This window comes from Peromyscus maniculatus, chromosome 6 (genome assembly GCF_049852395.1).
Source record: "Peromyscus maniculatus bairdii isolate BWxNUB_F1_BW_parent chromosome 6, HU_Pman_BW_mat_3.1, whole genome shotgun sequence".
Classification (NCBI taxonomy): domain Eukaryota; kingdom Metazoa; phylum Chordata; class Mammalia; order Rodentia; family Cricetidae; genus Peromyscus; species Peromyscus maniculatus.
Window position 1 is genome coordinate 37714260 of NC_134857.1, and position 17351 is coordinate 37731610.

Genomic DNA, 17351 nt, shown 5'->3' on the forward strand with positions numbered 1-17351 from the left:
CCTGGGTCCTAGATGAAACCGACTAACGTGGGCACCACTGCTTTCAAAGACCCATAAGCTTCAGGGAGATCTTTTTTTTTTTTCCTCATGACGTAGAGATGAGAGTTGTCTGCCATCGGTTGTTCAGATTGTAGGCATTAGAGTTCAGTTCACTCAGCTGCTCTGCCTGTGGTTTTCTCACTCTAATATGGGGTCAGTGATAACGTCCACCTCACTGGGCAGTGGTGGGAACTAAAGCTCTCACTGGACAGCTAGCAGGTGGTTATGCCCAGTGAATGGTGCCTGTTCACCACTGTTTACAGTGAGGTTGGCCTAACGTAAAATTCTGAAGATAATTCTGCTTTAGTAGATTGGGACATGTTAGATGTATGAATGGTATTTCAAGAGAGATTTTGGTGGATACAATGTTCTTTATCCTCATGGTGAATGAAGGCCAAATAGAAAGTGATGTGTGGTCCCTGTGCATATTAAATTTGTCACCAGAGGAAGAAGTATTTATTCAGTTCATGCTTCCAAGGGGTTTTTAGTCCATGGCTGCTGGCACCATACTTTTAGACACCATACTTCTAGACTTCCTAGCCGTGGCAAAGGAACACTGCTCATGTCATGTCAGCCATGAAGCAGAGAGAGAGACAGAGGGAGAAGCCATGCACTAGAGTCACCCTTCAAATGGACATCCCCTAGAGGCCCTCTTCTCCAGTTAGGCCTACCTTCAAGTTCCTACCAGGTCTCGCTAGTCCGCCCCGTTGTCTGTCAGTACATTACTCCGTCAACTCAAGTCAACACCCTCCTAGGCCAGTCCCCCTGAGTGCCAGGGTCCACCCACTGCAGACACAGCCTTTGCCCTTAGCACTGGAGCCTTTGGGGGGATACTTCCCATGCAAACCATAAAAACATCCAGCAAGCCTCCTTACTTAGCCCGTTTGCCCTGTCTGTCAGCCAAGGAGTGAGCTAAATAAGTGTGGTGGAGTTTCCTTTTTTTTTAGTGTTTGAAAACTGAGTATTGACAATTACTTGCAGCTAAATTTGGTTGACAGCATGGCAGTGTACACTTTTGTTCCCCTTTAGTCATAAGTATTTGGGTTCTTTGATTAACCAGTTAAAATGTGTTCAATAGCAGAATGTCGTGAGCAGGGACAGGGGAATATAAGGATGTAGATGTGCGTGTGCGCGCGTATGCTTGTGCGCGTGCATGTGTGTGCAGTAACTTAGTGTTACCGTGACACATAACCTCCGAGTAGTGTGGCCCTGCCTTGTGTTCACAGGGAGGCGTTGGGGAAGGTTGGACATGGCTGAGTGGATCTGGCCACCTCCCAGCGTTACTGCTCACTTGCTCTATTAGTTACTTGTTGCTGCAACAGAACACCTGACAGACGCAGCTGGAGGAAGGGAGGTTTGCTGTGGCTCACACTTGGAGAGTGTGACCTGTCATGGGGCTGGGGTGTGCACAGCAGCGGGAGCCTGAGGCAGCGGGAGCCTGAGGCAGCGGGAGCCCGAGGCAGCGGGAGCCTGAGGCATCTACAGTCAGGAGGCAAAGAGGGGTGAATGCTGATGCTCAGGCCCCTGTCCTTTTTATTCAGTCAGGACCCCAGCTCATGGGATACTGCTGCCCACATTTAGAGTGGGTCTTCCTGCCTTCCCTAACATAACTCAGAGTAATGTATAGGTGCTCACAGGCCTAGAACAGAACGCCTTTGCCCCCACGTCTGTGGGCCTTCACCGTCAGGCTTTAGGAGGGAAACTAAGTGGACTCGGTTGTAAGACGCTGCTCTATGAATTTACGCTGGCTCTATTTGATTTTTTGTTTCTGTGCTGTTGCGGAATCACAGTTGAAAATTACGAGTATTGGCTCTGATTTTTTACATGTGAGCACTTGGCTCACTCAGCAGAGTTTGTACCACCACAGTGCCTGTGGCATTAAATGCAGACACTTGGCCCTTCCAACAGTCCAGTGCAGTCATATACAAGCTTTGTTCATTCCTTGCCTTTGAACACATTCTCATCTTGCTGTATCTCCTCGGAGTTATTATTGCATTAATTAGATCCCAAAGCAGCAATACCGATTTAAAGGTCACTTACATGAACAACTGCTAACGGTTGTCTTTTATACCTTTTCTTCTGAACTTCACTGTCAGCCATATTGCATAACCCAGAGAACTCAAGGGGTTTAAGGTTTGGTAAGGAAGTGAGACAGAAGTTTAGATAGAAGAAAGCGAGGTCTAGGGTTGTGGCTCAGAGACAGAGCACCTGCCCTGGGAGGCTGATCAGGAGAGTGGACCCCAGAACCTGCTAAAAACTGCACACAGTAGCACTGGCATCTGTAATCCTGGCACAGCAGCACAGCCCTGTCCAGCTAGGGGAGTAGAGGCAGGAAGAGCTCCAGGAATCCAAGGCATGCCTGGCCAAACAGCGTTCAGGAGACCCTCTCAAACAACAGTGGTTTGAGGGTGAGGGCCGACGCCCAAGACTGTCCTGTGACTGTCACATGTGCTTCATGGCATGAGCACACATGGCTAGACACATGGCTAAGTGTACACACGTGCACACACACACACACACACACACACACACACACACACACACACAAAGGAAAACATAGCAACAGTTAGCTGTCTGTCCAGTCAGACACTGGTACTTGGACATGTGTGTCACCGCACATGGTGTGGTGTACCTGGAGGAAGTGTCCTGTAAAAGCCAGCTGAGCTAAGCCTAGTCCTTTATGCTCCAGGCAAACTGGAATAGAGCAGAAGGAGAAGATGAATTCCAAATCCCTGGGAGAGCAAGTCACCCCTCTGAGCCACGGAAGGAAGCTTCTGGCACCGATGTCAGGCATTCGGGTTCTTCAGGTTCTTCACTAGACCAAGGCAGCAAGGATGCACGCCATAAAGGAAAGCGTGGGAAAAAGGCAAGTGAAAAAGGCCGTGGGAAGTGTGCGCCCATGCTGCCGAGCTGACGGCCATACACCACACCAGCGTGTCACAAGCTGCTCACGGCCACAAACAGGGTGACCAAACGTTTGTGCTCACACCGCTTTAAGAGAGACCTTGTGTGTGTTGGCTGAGAGCTTGTTCTGGATTTGTGCTCCATCCCCCAGAACATAATAAGTAAATAATGATTGTCTGTGAAATTGTGGAGAAGAAAAAACCATTCTACTTTTGCTCTTGTAAAACATTCTTAATTATTCTGTCTGCTATTCCTTGTTGATAATTTCTAGTTAAATTTTATTACGTACATTATGTATCATATGTATGGAAAAACTTAGTTCTAGTATTTCCTAATATTTGCAGAGCTGAGCACTGCCTGTGACCTCAGGCACCCACCAGATCCCATGCAGAGAGGGGAACCATATACTTGTTTCCTCGGGGCCTGGGCGAGAGTGGGTGGTCAGAGGTTTGTTTATTTATGTCTTGGCAATGAGATAGTCAAGAAATTGTATTTTAGAATATTGTAGTTTACATCCATTTTGTTTGGGATGATGTTGGGTGCTCTGTGTACTGTCAATTCCTTGCCACCCACTTTTACTATTGGGCCATTAATCTTTTTTTTCTCAGTCTCCAGGTGTTTTTATATGTTGGAGACATTGGCCCTAGTCATACAGATTTTCTTTGGATTTTACGGTCAGGTAGTGTCCGGTCCCCCGTCCCCGTCCCGTCCCCGTCCCCCCCCCCATAAAGAAGAGCTGTTTTGTTTTGGGAGTTTTTTGTTTTGCTTTTTTGTTTGTTTGGGGTGTGTGTGTGTGTGTGTGTGTGTGTGTGTGTGTGACAAATTCCATAACCCTCTGTTTATTTGTACATTTTAAGCCAAGTTCTTTGTAATCTGTTGGGCACAGAAAACCTTGTTTTTTTTTAAGTTATTTTATAACACTTTGAGGTCGCTGTTTCTGTGTTCTTAGAATGGGTGAACTTGGCTTTGAGTTTAGGTGTTGGCCAAAATCTTTGCAGTTGTCTGTGAAGTACTGGTGTTTCCATTTAAGTGGAATGGTAGGTCATTGTGTCTCCAGATATTCAGGTTTCAAGTTGAACTTTTTCTTCTGTCAGAACCAGTTAACTTAGGTCCGTCCTTCTTTACTGGCTGAGTCATCTACTCTTTTAACCTGACGGTAGCAGATACCTGCACCTTTGAGGGTGACATCCTTGTGATTTGGGTCATAAGCTGTGGGAGAAGAGCACAGGCTAGCTTGAGTGTGCTTTAGTAGATGCTGTGTTGGAGCTCTCATCAGTGAGACTTGTTGAAGGGCAGAACCTTTCAGTTGTGCGGCAATTCTGGTGTCCCCTTTTTTACTAACAAGGTGGATGTTTTCACTAACCTCAGCTAGTGTTTGTTGACAGTTCATTATATAATGCTTTCAATTCCCTTCCTTTGTACTTCACTAACCTTTGCATTTTGAAACATTTTTGCTGTTTAGACTAAAGATACTTCAAGTGAAGAAGTTAATTTGAGTCAGATCGTGCCCTGTGAGCCACGTTCAGAAGAAAAAGCCAAAGAACTACCTGAATGGAGTGAGAAGGTGGCCCACAACATTCTGTCAGGTATCACAAAGCTGTTCATTAACCACCATAGAGTCAAACCTTGAACAAAGTGTTGCTTATAGGTTTGTTTATGTTAAATAACTGACAAATACTGACAGGTAGAAGGGTGGGGCTTCTGAGAAGGCCGCACATTGCTATGTAAGCGTGTGTTCTTACAGGGATTCCCCCAGCTATCAGAGAGATGTGAGCATACGTCATGGTCCTGTTTCTTGAGTTCTCATCCTCTCTCCCCTCCCCCAGTGCCATATTCTGGGGTTCGTGTCCTCTAAGATCCCCATGCTGAAGTGCCACCCCAAAGTCACAAAATAGAAGGTGAGGTCCTTGAGCAGTGACTGGGCTGTGAGGGGGAACCTTTGTGAAGGGGCCTAGGAGGTCACCTTGCTTCCAGTGTCCTCAGGACTGCCTCGAAAGCACCCCAGTCTTGAACTTTCCAGTCTCAGGTCACAAGAAGCGAATCTCTACTGCTTATCCACCACAATTTTGCAGTGTTTGTTACAACAGCAAAGTCTCAGACGCCTCCCAAGAGAGTGAAAAACTGTTCCTTCATCTGTAGAAGTGTAGTCGCTTTCTGCTGCTACAGCAAAATACCAGAGGCGCTCGCCTTTATAAAGACAGAAAGGTTCAGGAGGTGGCAGTCCATGGGAGGGTGCCTCTCTAAGACTGCTGGACTGGAGTAGAGGAGAAGCCAGGGAGCAGCAGCAGCAGGGGCTGAGGTCCCATCCTTCCCTTTGAGGTAATAGTGCTTGACCTAAGGTCCCGTCGTTAGGTCCACAGTACCTCCCAGCAGCACCCTGACCTCAGGTAGTCTTCAGATCACAGAGAACAGTCCTGTATCCATGCAGCTAATCATTTGATGGGGTTCAGGGTGATGGAGTGCTAAGATAGGCCACTTACAGACTGGGGGGGGGCACATTAAACATGAGAAAACACATGACATGTGATTGGGGACTCAGTAGCCCCTCGTGTGCCACTAACCCCCCCCATCTAGATATTGAATATCAAAAGCCCAAATATAGAAATATCAGTGTTCTAAAATTATTTCTTATGATAAAATAATCGAAAATGTCCTAGGAAATCAGATCTGTTTCCCCTCAGGTTTAAGCTCCCTTCTGCCAGGGGAGGAAGCCATGGTTTAGGTTTTCTATTTTAGTACAAGTACAAGTGGTTGATTTCCTTATGTCAGTAAAAGTGAAGAACAGTTCAGAAACTGTAGTGGTTAGGTTTGGTCTAGATAAGTCAGTTACCACCGGCCTTTCATTCACTCAGCAAACATTCATCTTTGTTTTCTGTCTATTGTGTCAGCATTCCTGAGGGCAAACTATGCAGCTGTGACTAGAAATAATCGATATTTATCACCACACACGTGCATAAAGGCTCCAAGGAGCTGCCATGAATGTATAACACATGTTATCATTGGTTCTGGTGTCTCTGGGTTCACCCTATGTGTTGGTATCATGTTCCTGCCTGGTGACAAGCTTTGAGTGTCCAGGTCTGGCTTCCCTTAGGGCAATGACTTTTCATGTATCTCAATTTCATTTATTTTTCATAATCACAAAGGAATATTTCTTTTTGTTTCTTATGGTTTCATATAATGCTAATTATAGACTCATTTGTTGTATTGCTTTTTATTTTGTGATTTTTTTCAGTCCTGGTTCTTCAAATTCAGCTTAAAAATTTTTTTCCAAACTTTTTAACCTCTAAGTCAAGAAATCTAGACACATTTTTTTTAAAAGATCTATTTTTGTTTATATATATACTATGTGTGATGCGTGTGCATGTGAGTGTAGTATCCTTGGAGGCTACCAGAGGGCGTCAGATCTCCTGGAGCTAGTTAGAGGTGGTTTTCAGTTGCCAGGCGTGGGTGCTAGGAACCAAATTCAGGTCTTTTAGAAGAGCAGCATTCTCTTAACTGCTGGGTGCACTACCACCCCACCCCACCCCACCCCACCCCCCACCCCCCGTTTTAGGATGGACATCCTCAGGCCTTTGTTCTTCTGGGACTCTCCTCACCTGGATGGTAGCTGGTCCTCTGCCAGCACTGCTTCCTGTGTGGTCTTTGGGTAAGAGATTGAGAGGGGGTTGAGTGAGATAAGAAAAAGAAAGTTTCCTAATGAGTTACTATACCCTACTTTGAATTGTTGATACATTGAACAAATGGCTGTGGTTTTCGTGTGACCCGGTAGCATTTACTGCCGCAGACCTGGAGAGAATGAACGTGGTGTTTAAGAGCCCTTTGTTCTGGAGCTGGTTGTGAACGAGATTAGACTGCAAGCTCTTGGAAGAGGAGAAGGATGCTCCTCTTGCTTCTCTGTATTTCTTCAGCTCCTTTCCTGCGTTGCCCTCTAGTTCAAGACCTCTCTTCCCTCCTACAAGGCTCTGATATTGTGATGTCTCTGTGGCAACAACTTTTCTAGTTCAGGCTGTGGGAAGCGTAGTAAAGGTGAGGGGTGGGGCCATGCACCAGGGGCAGCTTCGCTCCAGGCCGCTCCATCTGTCAGTGCGCTCATGATTTTGTTGTTAGGTGCAGCATGCTGAACTGAGTCTAGAATGGAGAGAACAGGATCCCCTGCCCAGTTAATGTGTGAGTCTAAAGCAAACAAGAGTCTTCAAAAAGCAGGTTCTTTACTTTCTGGCTTTAATTGTCTTTCTCAGGATTTCACAGGGGGAAAATGTTGCCTAAACTAAGGTAGGAAGGACAAGAGTGCCTCGTTCCTCCTACCAGATGCTGCCTTAATGACCCCAATTCAGAATTCAACATCAGGATCTGATAATAGAAAAGGGTAATCAGTAGCAGATTCCTGCACACTGTGATACAGCTCAGAATAATGCAGGATTCTGGTCCAGAAGGATGCGTGACCTAAGTAAAGGCTTAGTTAGAAAGGCTTCATTCGGGCCACACAGATGGTGCAGTGTTTAAGAGCACTGGTCACTTTGCAGAGGACCTGGGTTTAGTTCCCAGCACCCTCATGGTGGCTCACAAGCATTATAACTTCAGTTCCAGGGAGTCTTCCACTCTCTTCTGGCCTCTTTGGGTACTGCATGCATGTGATGCACATACATTCATGCAAACACTCACACACATAAAATAAAAATAAATTTTTTTCAATAGAGAAAGATTTGTTTCAGTAAGAAGCTGTAGATATGCAATTAGGATGTTCATGGCCCATTTAGGATCTTTTCTGCTCATATTATTAAAAGATTTAATTAAAGGTATAACTAGTCCTAATCTCTGCAATTTTAAATTTCCCTTGTAAAAGGTGCTTCCTGGGTGAGCTGGGGTTTAGTCAAAGGTGCTGAATTTACTGGTAAAGCAATCCAAAAAGGTGCTTCTAAACTCCGAGAGCGCATTCAACCAGAGGAGAAACCCGTGGAAGTGAGTCCGGCTGTCACCAAGGGCCTCTACATAGCGAAGCAGGCAACTGGAGGGGCAGCCAAGGTCAGCCAGTTCCTGGGTAAGTGCCTGGGCGGCCTCCAGGGTGACGGAGACGCGCTTGTTGCTCCACACTAGGCTAAATGTTTGCCCACAGCTCGGTCTCACAAGGAAAGAGTATGAAGAAAGAGTATGAAGCAGCTCCCCCTCCCCCACAGTTAAACCCGCAGCCCAGCTGCAGTGGTTCTGTGTCCGTCTCCCCAGGCGACACTCTAGAATCACAGCCCCAAGATTTGTTTTTAATAGAGCTGTATCAATCTTCAGTGGATTTCCATTAAATCCAGTAAGATTACCTTTTCTGACACTAAGTCTTCCTTGAATCAGAAAAATTAAAGTGGATGGTTTTCTTTCTAACAGAAGTCTGTCCAAGGGGCAGGGTTTCCATAGACACAACAAACCCAGCTAACAGACACAGTGACAGTCACGCAGAAAAGCAGCTGTGGATGGCGATGGAGAACTTTGCTTGACGCAGGTGGTAAAATCAAGAGAGCAGGTTCCCTGAGTCTTTTCTCTGTGGTTGTCAGTTGATGGCGTCTGCACGGTAGCAAATTGCTTTGGCAAAGAGCTCGCCCCACATGTCAAGAAGCATGGAAGCAAACTCGTTCCGGAGTCTCTCAAGAGAGACAAAGACGGGAAATCCACTCTGGATGGCGCCATGGTCGTGGCAGCAAGTAGTGTTCAAGGTAACAAAAGGCCCTGGGTTTATTTTGTTCTTTTATTTTTGTTGTGTTTCTGGGAGGACACTGAGCTACCTGAGAAACTCAGGCAGGCTGTATGCCTTGAGTGAGACTGACTTTGATGTACATTTACAGGATTTTCAACTGTCTGGCAGGGCTTGGAGTGTGCGGCTAAATGCATCGTCAACAATGTGTCTGCAGAAACCGTACAAACTGTCAGATACAAGTAAGTGCAGCTTCATTGTAGAGAATAAATAATTCTCCTGTATACTTAACTCAATCCATGGTGGTTAAGATTTATGTAATTACTCTCTGATGAGCATATTTTTTCACTCACTGTTTCCTAAATCAGGAAAATATTAGTATGCTGATTGAACTCCTGTGGCTTTGATTTACACTAATTGTTATAAATGTTCATTAATGCAAAGAATGTTTAATTTTTAACTGCATAATTTTGATGGTAGTGTTTGCTTGAAGGAGAACAATAAAGGCTTGATTGGATTGGAGGTCCCATATTAGCATTGGCTTATTCATGCACCATGACTACTAAGTTATGATTACCACTGCACATTTACCTTGGACTAGAGAGATGTCATCTCTTTATACATTAAGTAGGCAGGACAGAAATGGATTGGTACAGCTTATCTGATGTTGGTGGTGTGACTTCTTTCGTCTTTGGTTTGAGGGCTCTGGAGAGAGTTGACTTCAGTGTGCCCTGCTGGTTGTCAGACTCACTTCCCTTCTCCTTAGCAGTGACCTAAAGCCTGTGTCCAACTCATAGCTAAGTGTCTTTGTCACAGGAAGCCCCTTAGCTCTCGGTCCAGTTTCTTGACTGGATGCAATGAAGCACAGGAAGTCAGAAGCCTTTCACTCCAGACTCCACACAGTCTGCGGGCATCAGGGTCCTCTTCCAGAGGACAGGCACAGTGTACAGGCAGCAGGGTCCTCATCCAGAAGACAGACACAGTGTGCAGGCGGCAGGGTCCTCATCCAGAGGACAGACACAGTGTGAGGCAGCAGGGTCCTCTTCCAGAGGACAGACATAGTGTGCGGGCAGCAGGGTCCTCATCCAGAGCACATGCACCGGGAAGGCAGGCATTCCAAAGAGGTGAAGGAAGAGGGCCAGTGACCTTACTAAGGTCTGTGAGCCTTTGGCTTTGGGGTGGGGTGGGAGTAGGCTGGCTGCTTTAGAGAAACAGAGAGGAAGTCACTCACCGGACTCTGGTGTCAGCTATTAGGTTTTGTTACGGTCAGCAGTTGTGAGGTCGAGCATATGGAGTTGAGTCAGTGGGAGGAACAAGTATCACCAACAAGCTACACAAAGACTAAAAGTTTAGACTAGGCCAAAGGTGGCAGGATACCTGCTTCCAAACACCTTTGAGCAGCATACTTTGGTGGTGTTATTATAGAACAGATTTAAAACGCTGGCTTTTGGGTGTCTTCTTTGTTTGAACTTAGGTTTTTTTTTAATCAGTGTGTACTGTACAAACCCGGGTTTCAGTGTGACATTTCACATGTGCATGAAGTGTACCTTTGGTCATGTTCTCTTTCTGTCTGAATCAGAGAAATTGGGGTCTAAAAACTAAATCTAGCGGGGTCTGAGTTGTTTGCTTAGCTTCACGTAAGTTTGGATCTTACTGTTCATGAAAAAAAGGAGCAGTGGGGCTGGAGAGAGGCTCAGTGCCTGGAGTTCAGATCCCCAGACCAACATAAAGCCAGGCAGGCATGGCAGCCCCTTAGAAGGGGAACTGCAGAGATGGATTCCCAGGACAAGCAGTCCTGCAAGATGGACTTGGAGGTCTCTGGGTTCAGAGAAACTCTGCCTTAATTTCTAAAGTGGAGAGTGATCAAGGAACAGGTAAGCTTCAGGCCTCCACATGCATGTACGTGCAAACATGCATACAACATACACATGCAAAAATGTAATATTAATAGTGGCACTATTTGAGTTCATATTTAATGTATTTGGACTGTATTCAGGGTTTCTCATATATATGAGAAATATATAAAAAATATCAAATGTTATATATATATATATATATATATATATATATATATATATATTTAGCATTTCTGTCACAGTTTTGGAAGGAAACTAAAACATTAAAAGTTAAAGAGCTGTTTGAGTTTACATTCCCAGCGAGGTGGTGAGCTGTGGTATAAACCAAGTGTCTGCCATCAGGTCCTCCACTCTGCTTACACTCGGGGAACAGTTCTGAGCCACCTCCCCACTTGGTGGATCATTGCTACAACTTCTGTGCTCTGGACTGACTTCTGGAACCATCAGTCTACCTTTATTTAGCTTGCTTTCAGCTTAGATAGTACTAAATTTAATTTTCATCCTAAATTGTTCTTTCAGTGTGGGGTATGCCTTTAACTCAAAGCAACTTGACAAATCAGCTTGGGTGTCAGGTTTACTCAGAGCTGAAAACAAACACAGAGTAAATTATTACCATTTCTTAGCACAGATATTGGAAAGTGAAAGTGCTTGTTAAATTTTCTCCATAAATGTGTGGATCATTAGTGCGGAGATGGGTGTGATGAACAAGGTACTTGTCTTAGGGTTTCTGTTACTGTGAAGAGGCACTATGACCATGGCAACTTTTACAAAGGAAAACTTTTTATTGGGGCTGGCTTATAGTTTCAGAGGTTTATCATCATGGCGAGAAGCATGGCAGCACACAGGCAGACATGGTGCTGGAGAAGGAGCTGAGAGTTCTACATCTGGACCAGCAGGCAGCAGGAAGAGAGAGCAACACTGGGCCTGGCTTGGGCTTCTGAAACCCCAAAGCCCCTCCCCATTGACAACTTCCTCCAATAAGACCACACATCCCAATAGCACCATCCTCTATGAGCCTATGGGGGACATTTTTGTTCAGACCCACAGTATTTTAACAATGGTCCTGAGTGAATTCGTGCCTGTGATGCTCTTTGTTAGTATTATTATATTCTTTTCTCCAAAGAGACATGGTGTGAATAAATAAGGCAGAGTTGCCCAGCATTGAACCAGTGACCATAAGGGTGATTTTTTTGTAACAGTTATTTAATTTATGCAGTTAGAATCTTGGGAAGCAGGGAGAGGCCATGGGAGATTAAGGATTTGGCCCCAGTATTGCAGATTTTGTACCTGTGGAGGCCCAGAAGTAGAAAATATCTTTGACAAAACATACCGGTTGAGCCAGCAACAGTGATAGAGCGGGAGAATAGAAGAGCTCTTTGTAAATTTCTTCACTCAATTTAGTTATTTATTTAAATCTATGCTTTCTGTATCCTTACATTTATGACGCTGTAGGAAGGAGAATGAGTGTTTACTTGTGTTCTACTGATTTTAGTGTAATGAAGAAGCTGTGTCCTCTTGCCTTTGGAAGACACTGCTCTCCCACGAATTTTTAAGTCTGCCTCCATCATATGCATTATGCCTGGGAGGAAAACAAATACTGTGTCTGAACTTCCTTACCTGGTGTTTGCTGGTGTTGGTCTCAGGGAGTAGGGACACTGAACCTTTTTAGGTGAATGTGTAGACTTTCTTGTCATTTATGTTAATACTTTGGTCTCATGTTTTTTAGATTTAGGCAAGTGTCTTCACTACAGGAATACTGGAAAGGCATAAGCGACTTAGCCCACTGAACTCAGCTGCAGCGGCTGCCTGACCACCAAATACCCCTCACCCCAGATTAGCTTCCAAAGCCGCAGAGGCGTCTTAGCTCTGCTCTGACTTGTTATGGAGAATGATCACTGCAGAGGTTAGGTCTGTTTGTATTTTCTCCTGGCAGAATTTTATCTCTATCTAGATGTGGAAAAATAAGCTGAACAGTGTTTTACTGGAAGCAATTTACTCCCAGATGGCACTAGATTATATTGGCTTGTTTAGAGTAAGATTTGATTTAAATGCCCCTTAAATTTCCGGAGGTGTCATCTCCAATGACAGATGCCGTAGTCTCTGAAACCAGATCTATGTGACCTCTGTGCAGGAATAGTCGGTCTCCTCTGTTGCATACAGATCTGTACAGATGTTGAAACAGCACCGTTTCCCTGTCTCTTGTTTTATCTGAGCACTCTGGTTTCCTGAACAATTCTGAATATGATTTCCAGGCCTTTCATTCTTTCCATCACTTTTCATTTTGTTAGTGACAGGTTCAAGTTTGTCAGTTTTCTGAAAGTAATCAGAGTTGATTGGGTCTTCTAGATCCATGCTGATAGGATCAGGTGTAGAGGAGTGGCTTCTCTTACGTAGGTTATGTTCTGCACTCTCGATAAGGGACACAAGACAGTGTAAGTTGTGGGTAGCCATTACTTTACTGACGTATATCCTATTTGACACTTAAAAAATAGCCCTTTAAGATCTAGACCTTTGTTTGTATAGTGCTGGGAATGAACGCAGCATCCGGCAGAGCTCTTCCACTCGGTTCATCCAGCCCCGCATCTGTATAAGACCTTTCCTTTATGCTGCTTACTTTTGCTTTGTTGATTTTGACCCATAACTAAGTTGATGTTTCATTTTCTGAGCACTTTTTGTGGGTAAATCTAATTGCAGACCCATCCTGGTTTTGCCGCAATACTCAATGCTTATTAAAAACAGTAAGTAGCAGTCTGCATGCAGGCCGCCCAGTGGGGATCTCACTCACTCCCAAGGCTTGATGTCTTCCGGCCGTGTTCATTACAGACCCTTGTTTCCTGCATAGGGTCATTTTCTTAGGATTTCTCTTGCTGTGAAAAAGCACCGTGACCAAAAGCAAGTTGGGGGGGGGGGGTTATTTGTCTTACACTTCCGTATTGCTGTTCATCACTGAAGGAAGTCAGGACAGGAACTCACACAGAGCAGGAACCTAGAGGCAGGAACTGATGAAGAGGCCATGGAAGGGAGCTACTTACTGGCTTTCTCTTCACGGTTTGCTCAGCCCCTCAATTACTAATTAAGAAAATGCCCTACAGAGGCCTTTTCTTAGTTGAGGTTCCTCCCCCTCAGATCTCTCTATCTTGTGTGAAGTTGACGTAAAGCTATCAGGCACAGTCATCTGTGCCTGTGGATGTCACTCCTACCTCTGCACCAGTAAGGCTTGTCTATTTTTTGTCCAACTCTCCAGGCTCAGTCACATGCCAGTGTAGACTTTAAGGCAGCACATCCCGACCCCACCTTGTGCGGTCCCACCTTCACACAGACCCTTTCCTTCTTGTCTGACACGCAGCCTGTTTCCTGCCTTGTACTCCCACTGCACTCGGAGTCGGAGGGATTTGTGAAAACATGCATTTGGCCTTTCCATTCCTTTGCTTATTTTTCCCTCCATTGCTTTCATGAAAAACTTAAACTCCTTAGCTTCACCCACATGGCCTTCCTAAACTCACCACAGCCGCCTACTTTCAATAAATAGATGAATAAGATTTGTTTCCACTTTAAATATTCTAGGTCACTATTTCTGAGCATAGTATTGAAGGCTGCATATCTCTTGATTGATGTGACATGTCATGCTGCAGCACTAACCCGTAAGATCTTGACTCGCTGCAGTCTTCTGTCTCTAGACATCAGTGAACACATTGGCAAATACATCAGTGAACACATCTGAACAGTTCTGATTCAAATCGCACATTAGACACTCTGACTTAGAACATCTTCACAGTCACATTAGTGTCCTTCAGTTGTGGTGTTTGTCCTCAAAGTGTAACTGAAGCTCTCATTTACTAAAAGTAAAAAAAAAAAAAAACCCAAGCTTTATGTTCTTACCCAGATCCACGCTTTTGAGGAGTTTTGAGCAGTACATTTTGAGCTGAAATACAGTAAAGCGCTGAGTGGTTAATTACCTAGGAAGAGAGGAATAGGCATCTATTCGGAGAATTGTGTGTAAGGGATATTAAAGCCGATAAATGAGGACATATTAGAAAATAAACACAGCAAGTGAAAGCCACATAAAGTTTATGGCTCAGTACTTCAGTATTTTCTAAGTGATTTCAGGTATATATATATATTTTATGAGCTAGAAGTGCAGAGACAGGGAGAGTTGGCCAAAGTCTTATGACCGGTTGCTTGCACAGTAGTATCTGATGTCGTTTCCTGACTCCCAGCTCAGTGTGAGTTTTCCACATTGGAGCAGTTGTTGAAGCCTGAAGAAAAAGTCAAGAGACTGAGACACTCATTCAACACATCAAGGAATCTGTAGCTTTTAGAAGTACCTTACACACAGAAATATCATGTTCCATGAGAGGCGTCAAACTGCTGAGTGGAGTGTTCCAGCTATTCAGAGTTAGGCATTTATACATCTGGACAATTTACTGTTCTTGAAAACAGGACCGTAAACTCAGCATCATCTCTTTGTGGCCCCCACAGTGCTGTGAAGTATCCTCCAGGGTATGATCTGCTGTCCTTGTATCTTCTCAGACTTGGCTTTAGGGATTTACTGGTTACCATTGTCAGGGGGTTTTGGTCACTTTTCCATGCTGACGCTCACACTTCATTCTTTCATTGAATCATAGTGGTGGATCTGCTGAGAGTTTCCATGACTGCGGTGCCTCTTACAGGGCAGCTAATACTTCAAAATGCTGAGGGGTTGCAGAAAGCAGTTACAGGAAGCTTTTCTGTCTTGTGCCTAACGAGAAAGTCCCCATTCCAGGATGGTTCTGAGATAGGTTTTGGCTAGCTGTGGGTTCTATTGATTGTAATTGCTAATTCCATGCTGAGGAAAAATTGGGGCAGCCATCCAGGCCGCGGTAAGAAGACTGTGGACTTACAGCACTGAGTTGGAAAAGCCAAGGAGTCTCAAGCCTGTTCTGGTCAGGCAGGCTGGCAGTAGATTCCTTACAGCAAAAAGCAGATCAGTGCTTATATAAAATGTCCAGGGCTGGCCCTCCGTGCCAAGCCTGGCCACCTGAGCTCAATGCTGCACAGTGGAAGAAGAGCACTGACTCCTGACCTCCTCACACACTATGTCACATACCCAAATAAATAAATGAATAAATGTAGTAAGTCCAGAGGTCGCAGCCCTCTCCATGAGATTTCGTGTGTAGGAAGATTTGAACCTTGGCTTTGGCTATTGTTATACAGGCAGGCCTTTGTGGGTCAGCAAAGCCTTAAAAGCCTGTCCTCAGGGCAGGGTGTGGGCCAGAGAAGCAGTGGGGAGGTCTGCTGTAGATCCTTGTATAATTCAGATGTGCTTTCTCAGAGACGCAGTGTTAAAGACTTGCTGTCGTTTTTCAATACTAAGCACTTTTGTGTGCTTTGACAATTTCTCATGTATTCTACTATGCATTTCCATTGCTGTATATTCATTATGCACAGCAGTAAATTTCATTATAACATTTCCATGCATGCATATAATGCACCCCTATATTGCCCTTCCTGTCCCCTTTTTCTTCTTCCATATCCCTATAGACTCTATTTTTCACTCTCGAATTCTTCACCCACCTCAGATTCCACGTGTAAGAGAAACAATTCAGCAGCATTGGACTTTGTGAGACTGCCTTCTCTCATTGAATGTGGTTCTCCTCACTTCTGACAACATTCCACTTCCTTGTTGATGAATTAAGCTGGATTGTATTTATAGCTTATTAGTTTTCTTTATCCATTCAGTTTTCTTTCTCTATTCATCCAGTAATGGTCCCCTCGGTGATTCTGTCACTTGACTCCTACAAAAAGCAGTGATAAGCATGGGTGTACAGTTGACTGTACCGTGACCAGTTCCACGCTGGGTGAAGAATCTGAGACAGGTCAGGCATGGTGTTACCTGCATGTAATCCCAGCAGCAGAAGCCAGAGGCAAGAGGGTTGAGCTTGCAGTCAGCCTGGGCCGTGCAGGAAGGAGGGCTGGGGAGGAGGAGAGTGAAGAAAGAGAGGAGGGAGACAGTGCCACACGTGATCATATCATTCCCTCATTAAACACTTACTAGATGCCAGACACTCAGAAGCACAGGGTACATTTGTGAACAAAGCAAAGATTTCCCTGTGCAGTGGGCTTTATATTTTAGTGAGATAAACGAAGATGTAAACAGTTGTCATTAATGCATTCTATGGTGTAGAAAATGGGGAGCTATGGAGGAGGAAAGGGCAGTCAAGATAGACTTGGTTGTCAGTGAAGTGCGGGGCGTGGCCAAGGCCATCTGAACAGGTTAGAGTCTAAGGAGGAGGCAGTGACTGCTCAGGGCCAGGGAGGCATCGAGCCGTGACGAGTCTGGACAGACCCGACAGCGGAGGTCAGGGCTTCTGTGTATTTCCTGGGTGTTAAAGACAGCAAGATGGCCAGTGAGTTGGCAGTGGAGTGAGGTGCCAGGAGAGTGTCACAGAATCACTGCTTAAGAGGAAATTCAACACTGGTGGGTTGAGGAGCGTTTGTGATAGCTGCTCATGGTTTAAGGCATTTGTGATGCCGGAGGTAGGGGTCCTGTAGACGCTCGTGGGTTAAGGAGTACCTACATTTGTTATTTTGAGAAGTGAAGCGGGAATTTAAACAGATGATTAACGATGTTTGTTTTTAATTTACATTTAAGGGTTTTTTTTCCACCATTTTTATTACCATTCTAGCTAGTCTTTTATCTCCACATACTTTTTTTGATAAAGGGGAGATGCAGCTTTGTAACGGTTTTATCCTCTCCCATGTCTTCACTTATTAACTAAATTGGAACCTAAGCTTCAGCTTTGCTTTCAGGGTGGCACAGAAGTCAGTCACCGCTGATTCAGAAGAACGTTTCCAGAACTGCTGTGTATGACATTGTTACGTTCTCACCCTTTTTA

At 44.8% G+C, this 17351-nt stretch overlaps 1 protein-coding gene across 15 annotated transcripts in view; it reads left to right on the plus strand.

The window, feature by feature from the left end:
* Window positions 1–17351, plus strand: part of Spart (spartin) — a 28177-nt gene that overhangs the window by 8876 nt on the left and 1950 nt on the right. For 10 of the 15 annotated variants that reach the window (XM_015996313.3, XM_076574091.1, XM_006977558.4 and 7 more), the window contains 5 exons: window positions 2729–2905; window positions 4406–4529; window positions 7787–7981; window positions 8484–8642; window positions 8772–8862. In XM_015996313.3, the coding sequence (XP_015851799.1) occupies window positions 2729–2905; window positions 4406–4529; window positions 7787–7981; window positions 8484–8642; window positions 8772–8862 (746 nt within the window). The remainder of the gene's footprint in view (window positions 1–2728; window positions 2906–4405; window positions 4530–7786; window positions 7982–8483; window positions 8643–8771; window positions 8863–17351) is intronic. The other 5 variants (XM_042279061.2, XM_076574096.1, XM_076574094.1 and 2 more) reach the window with 1 other exon arrangement.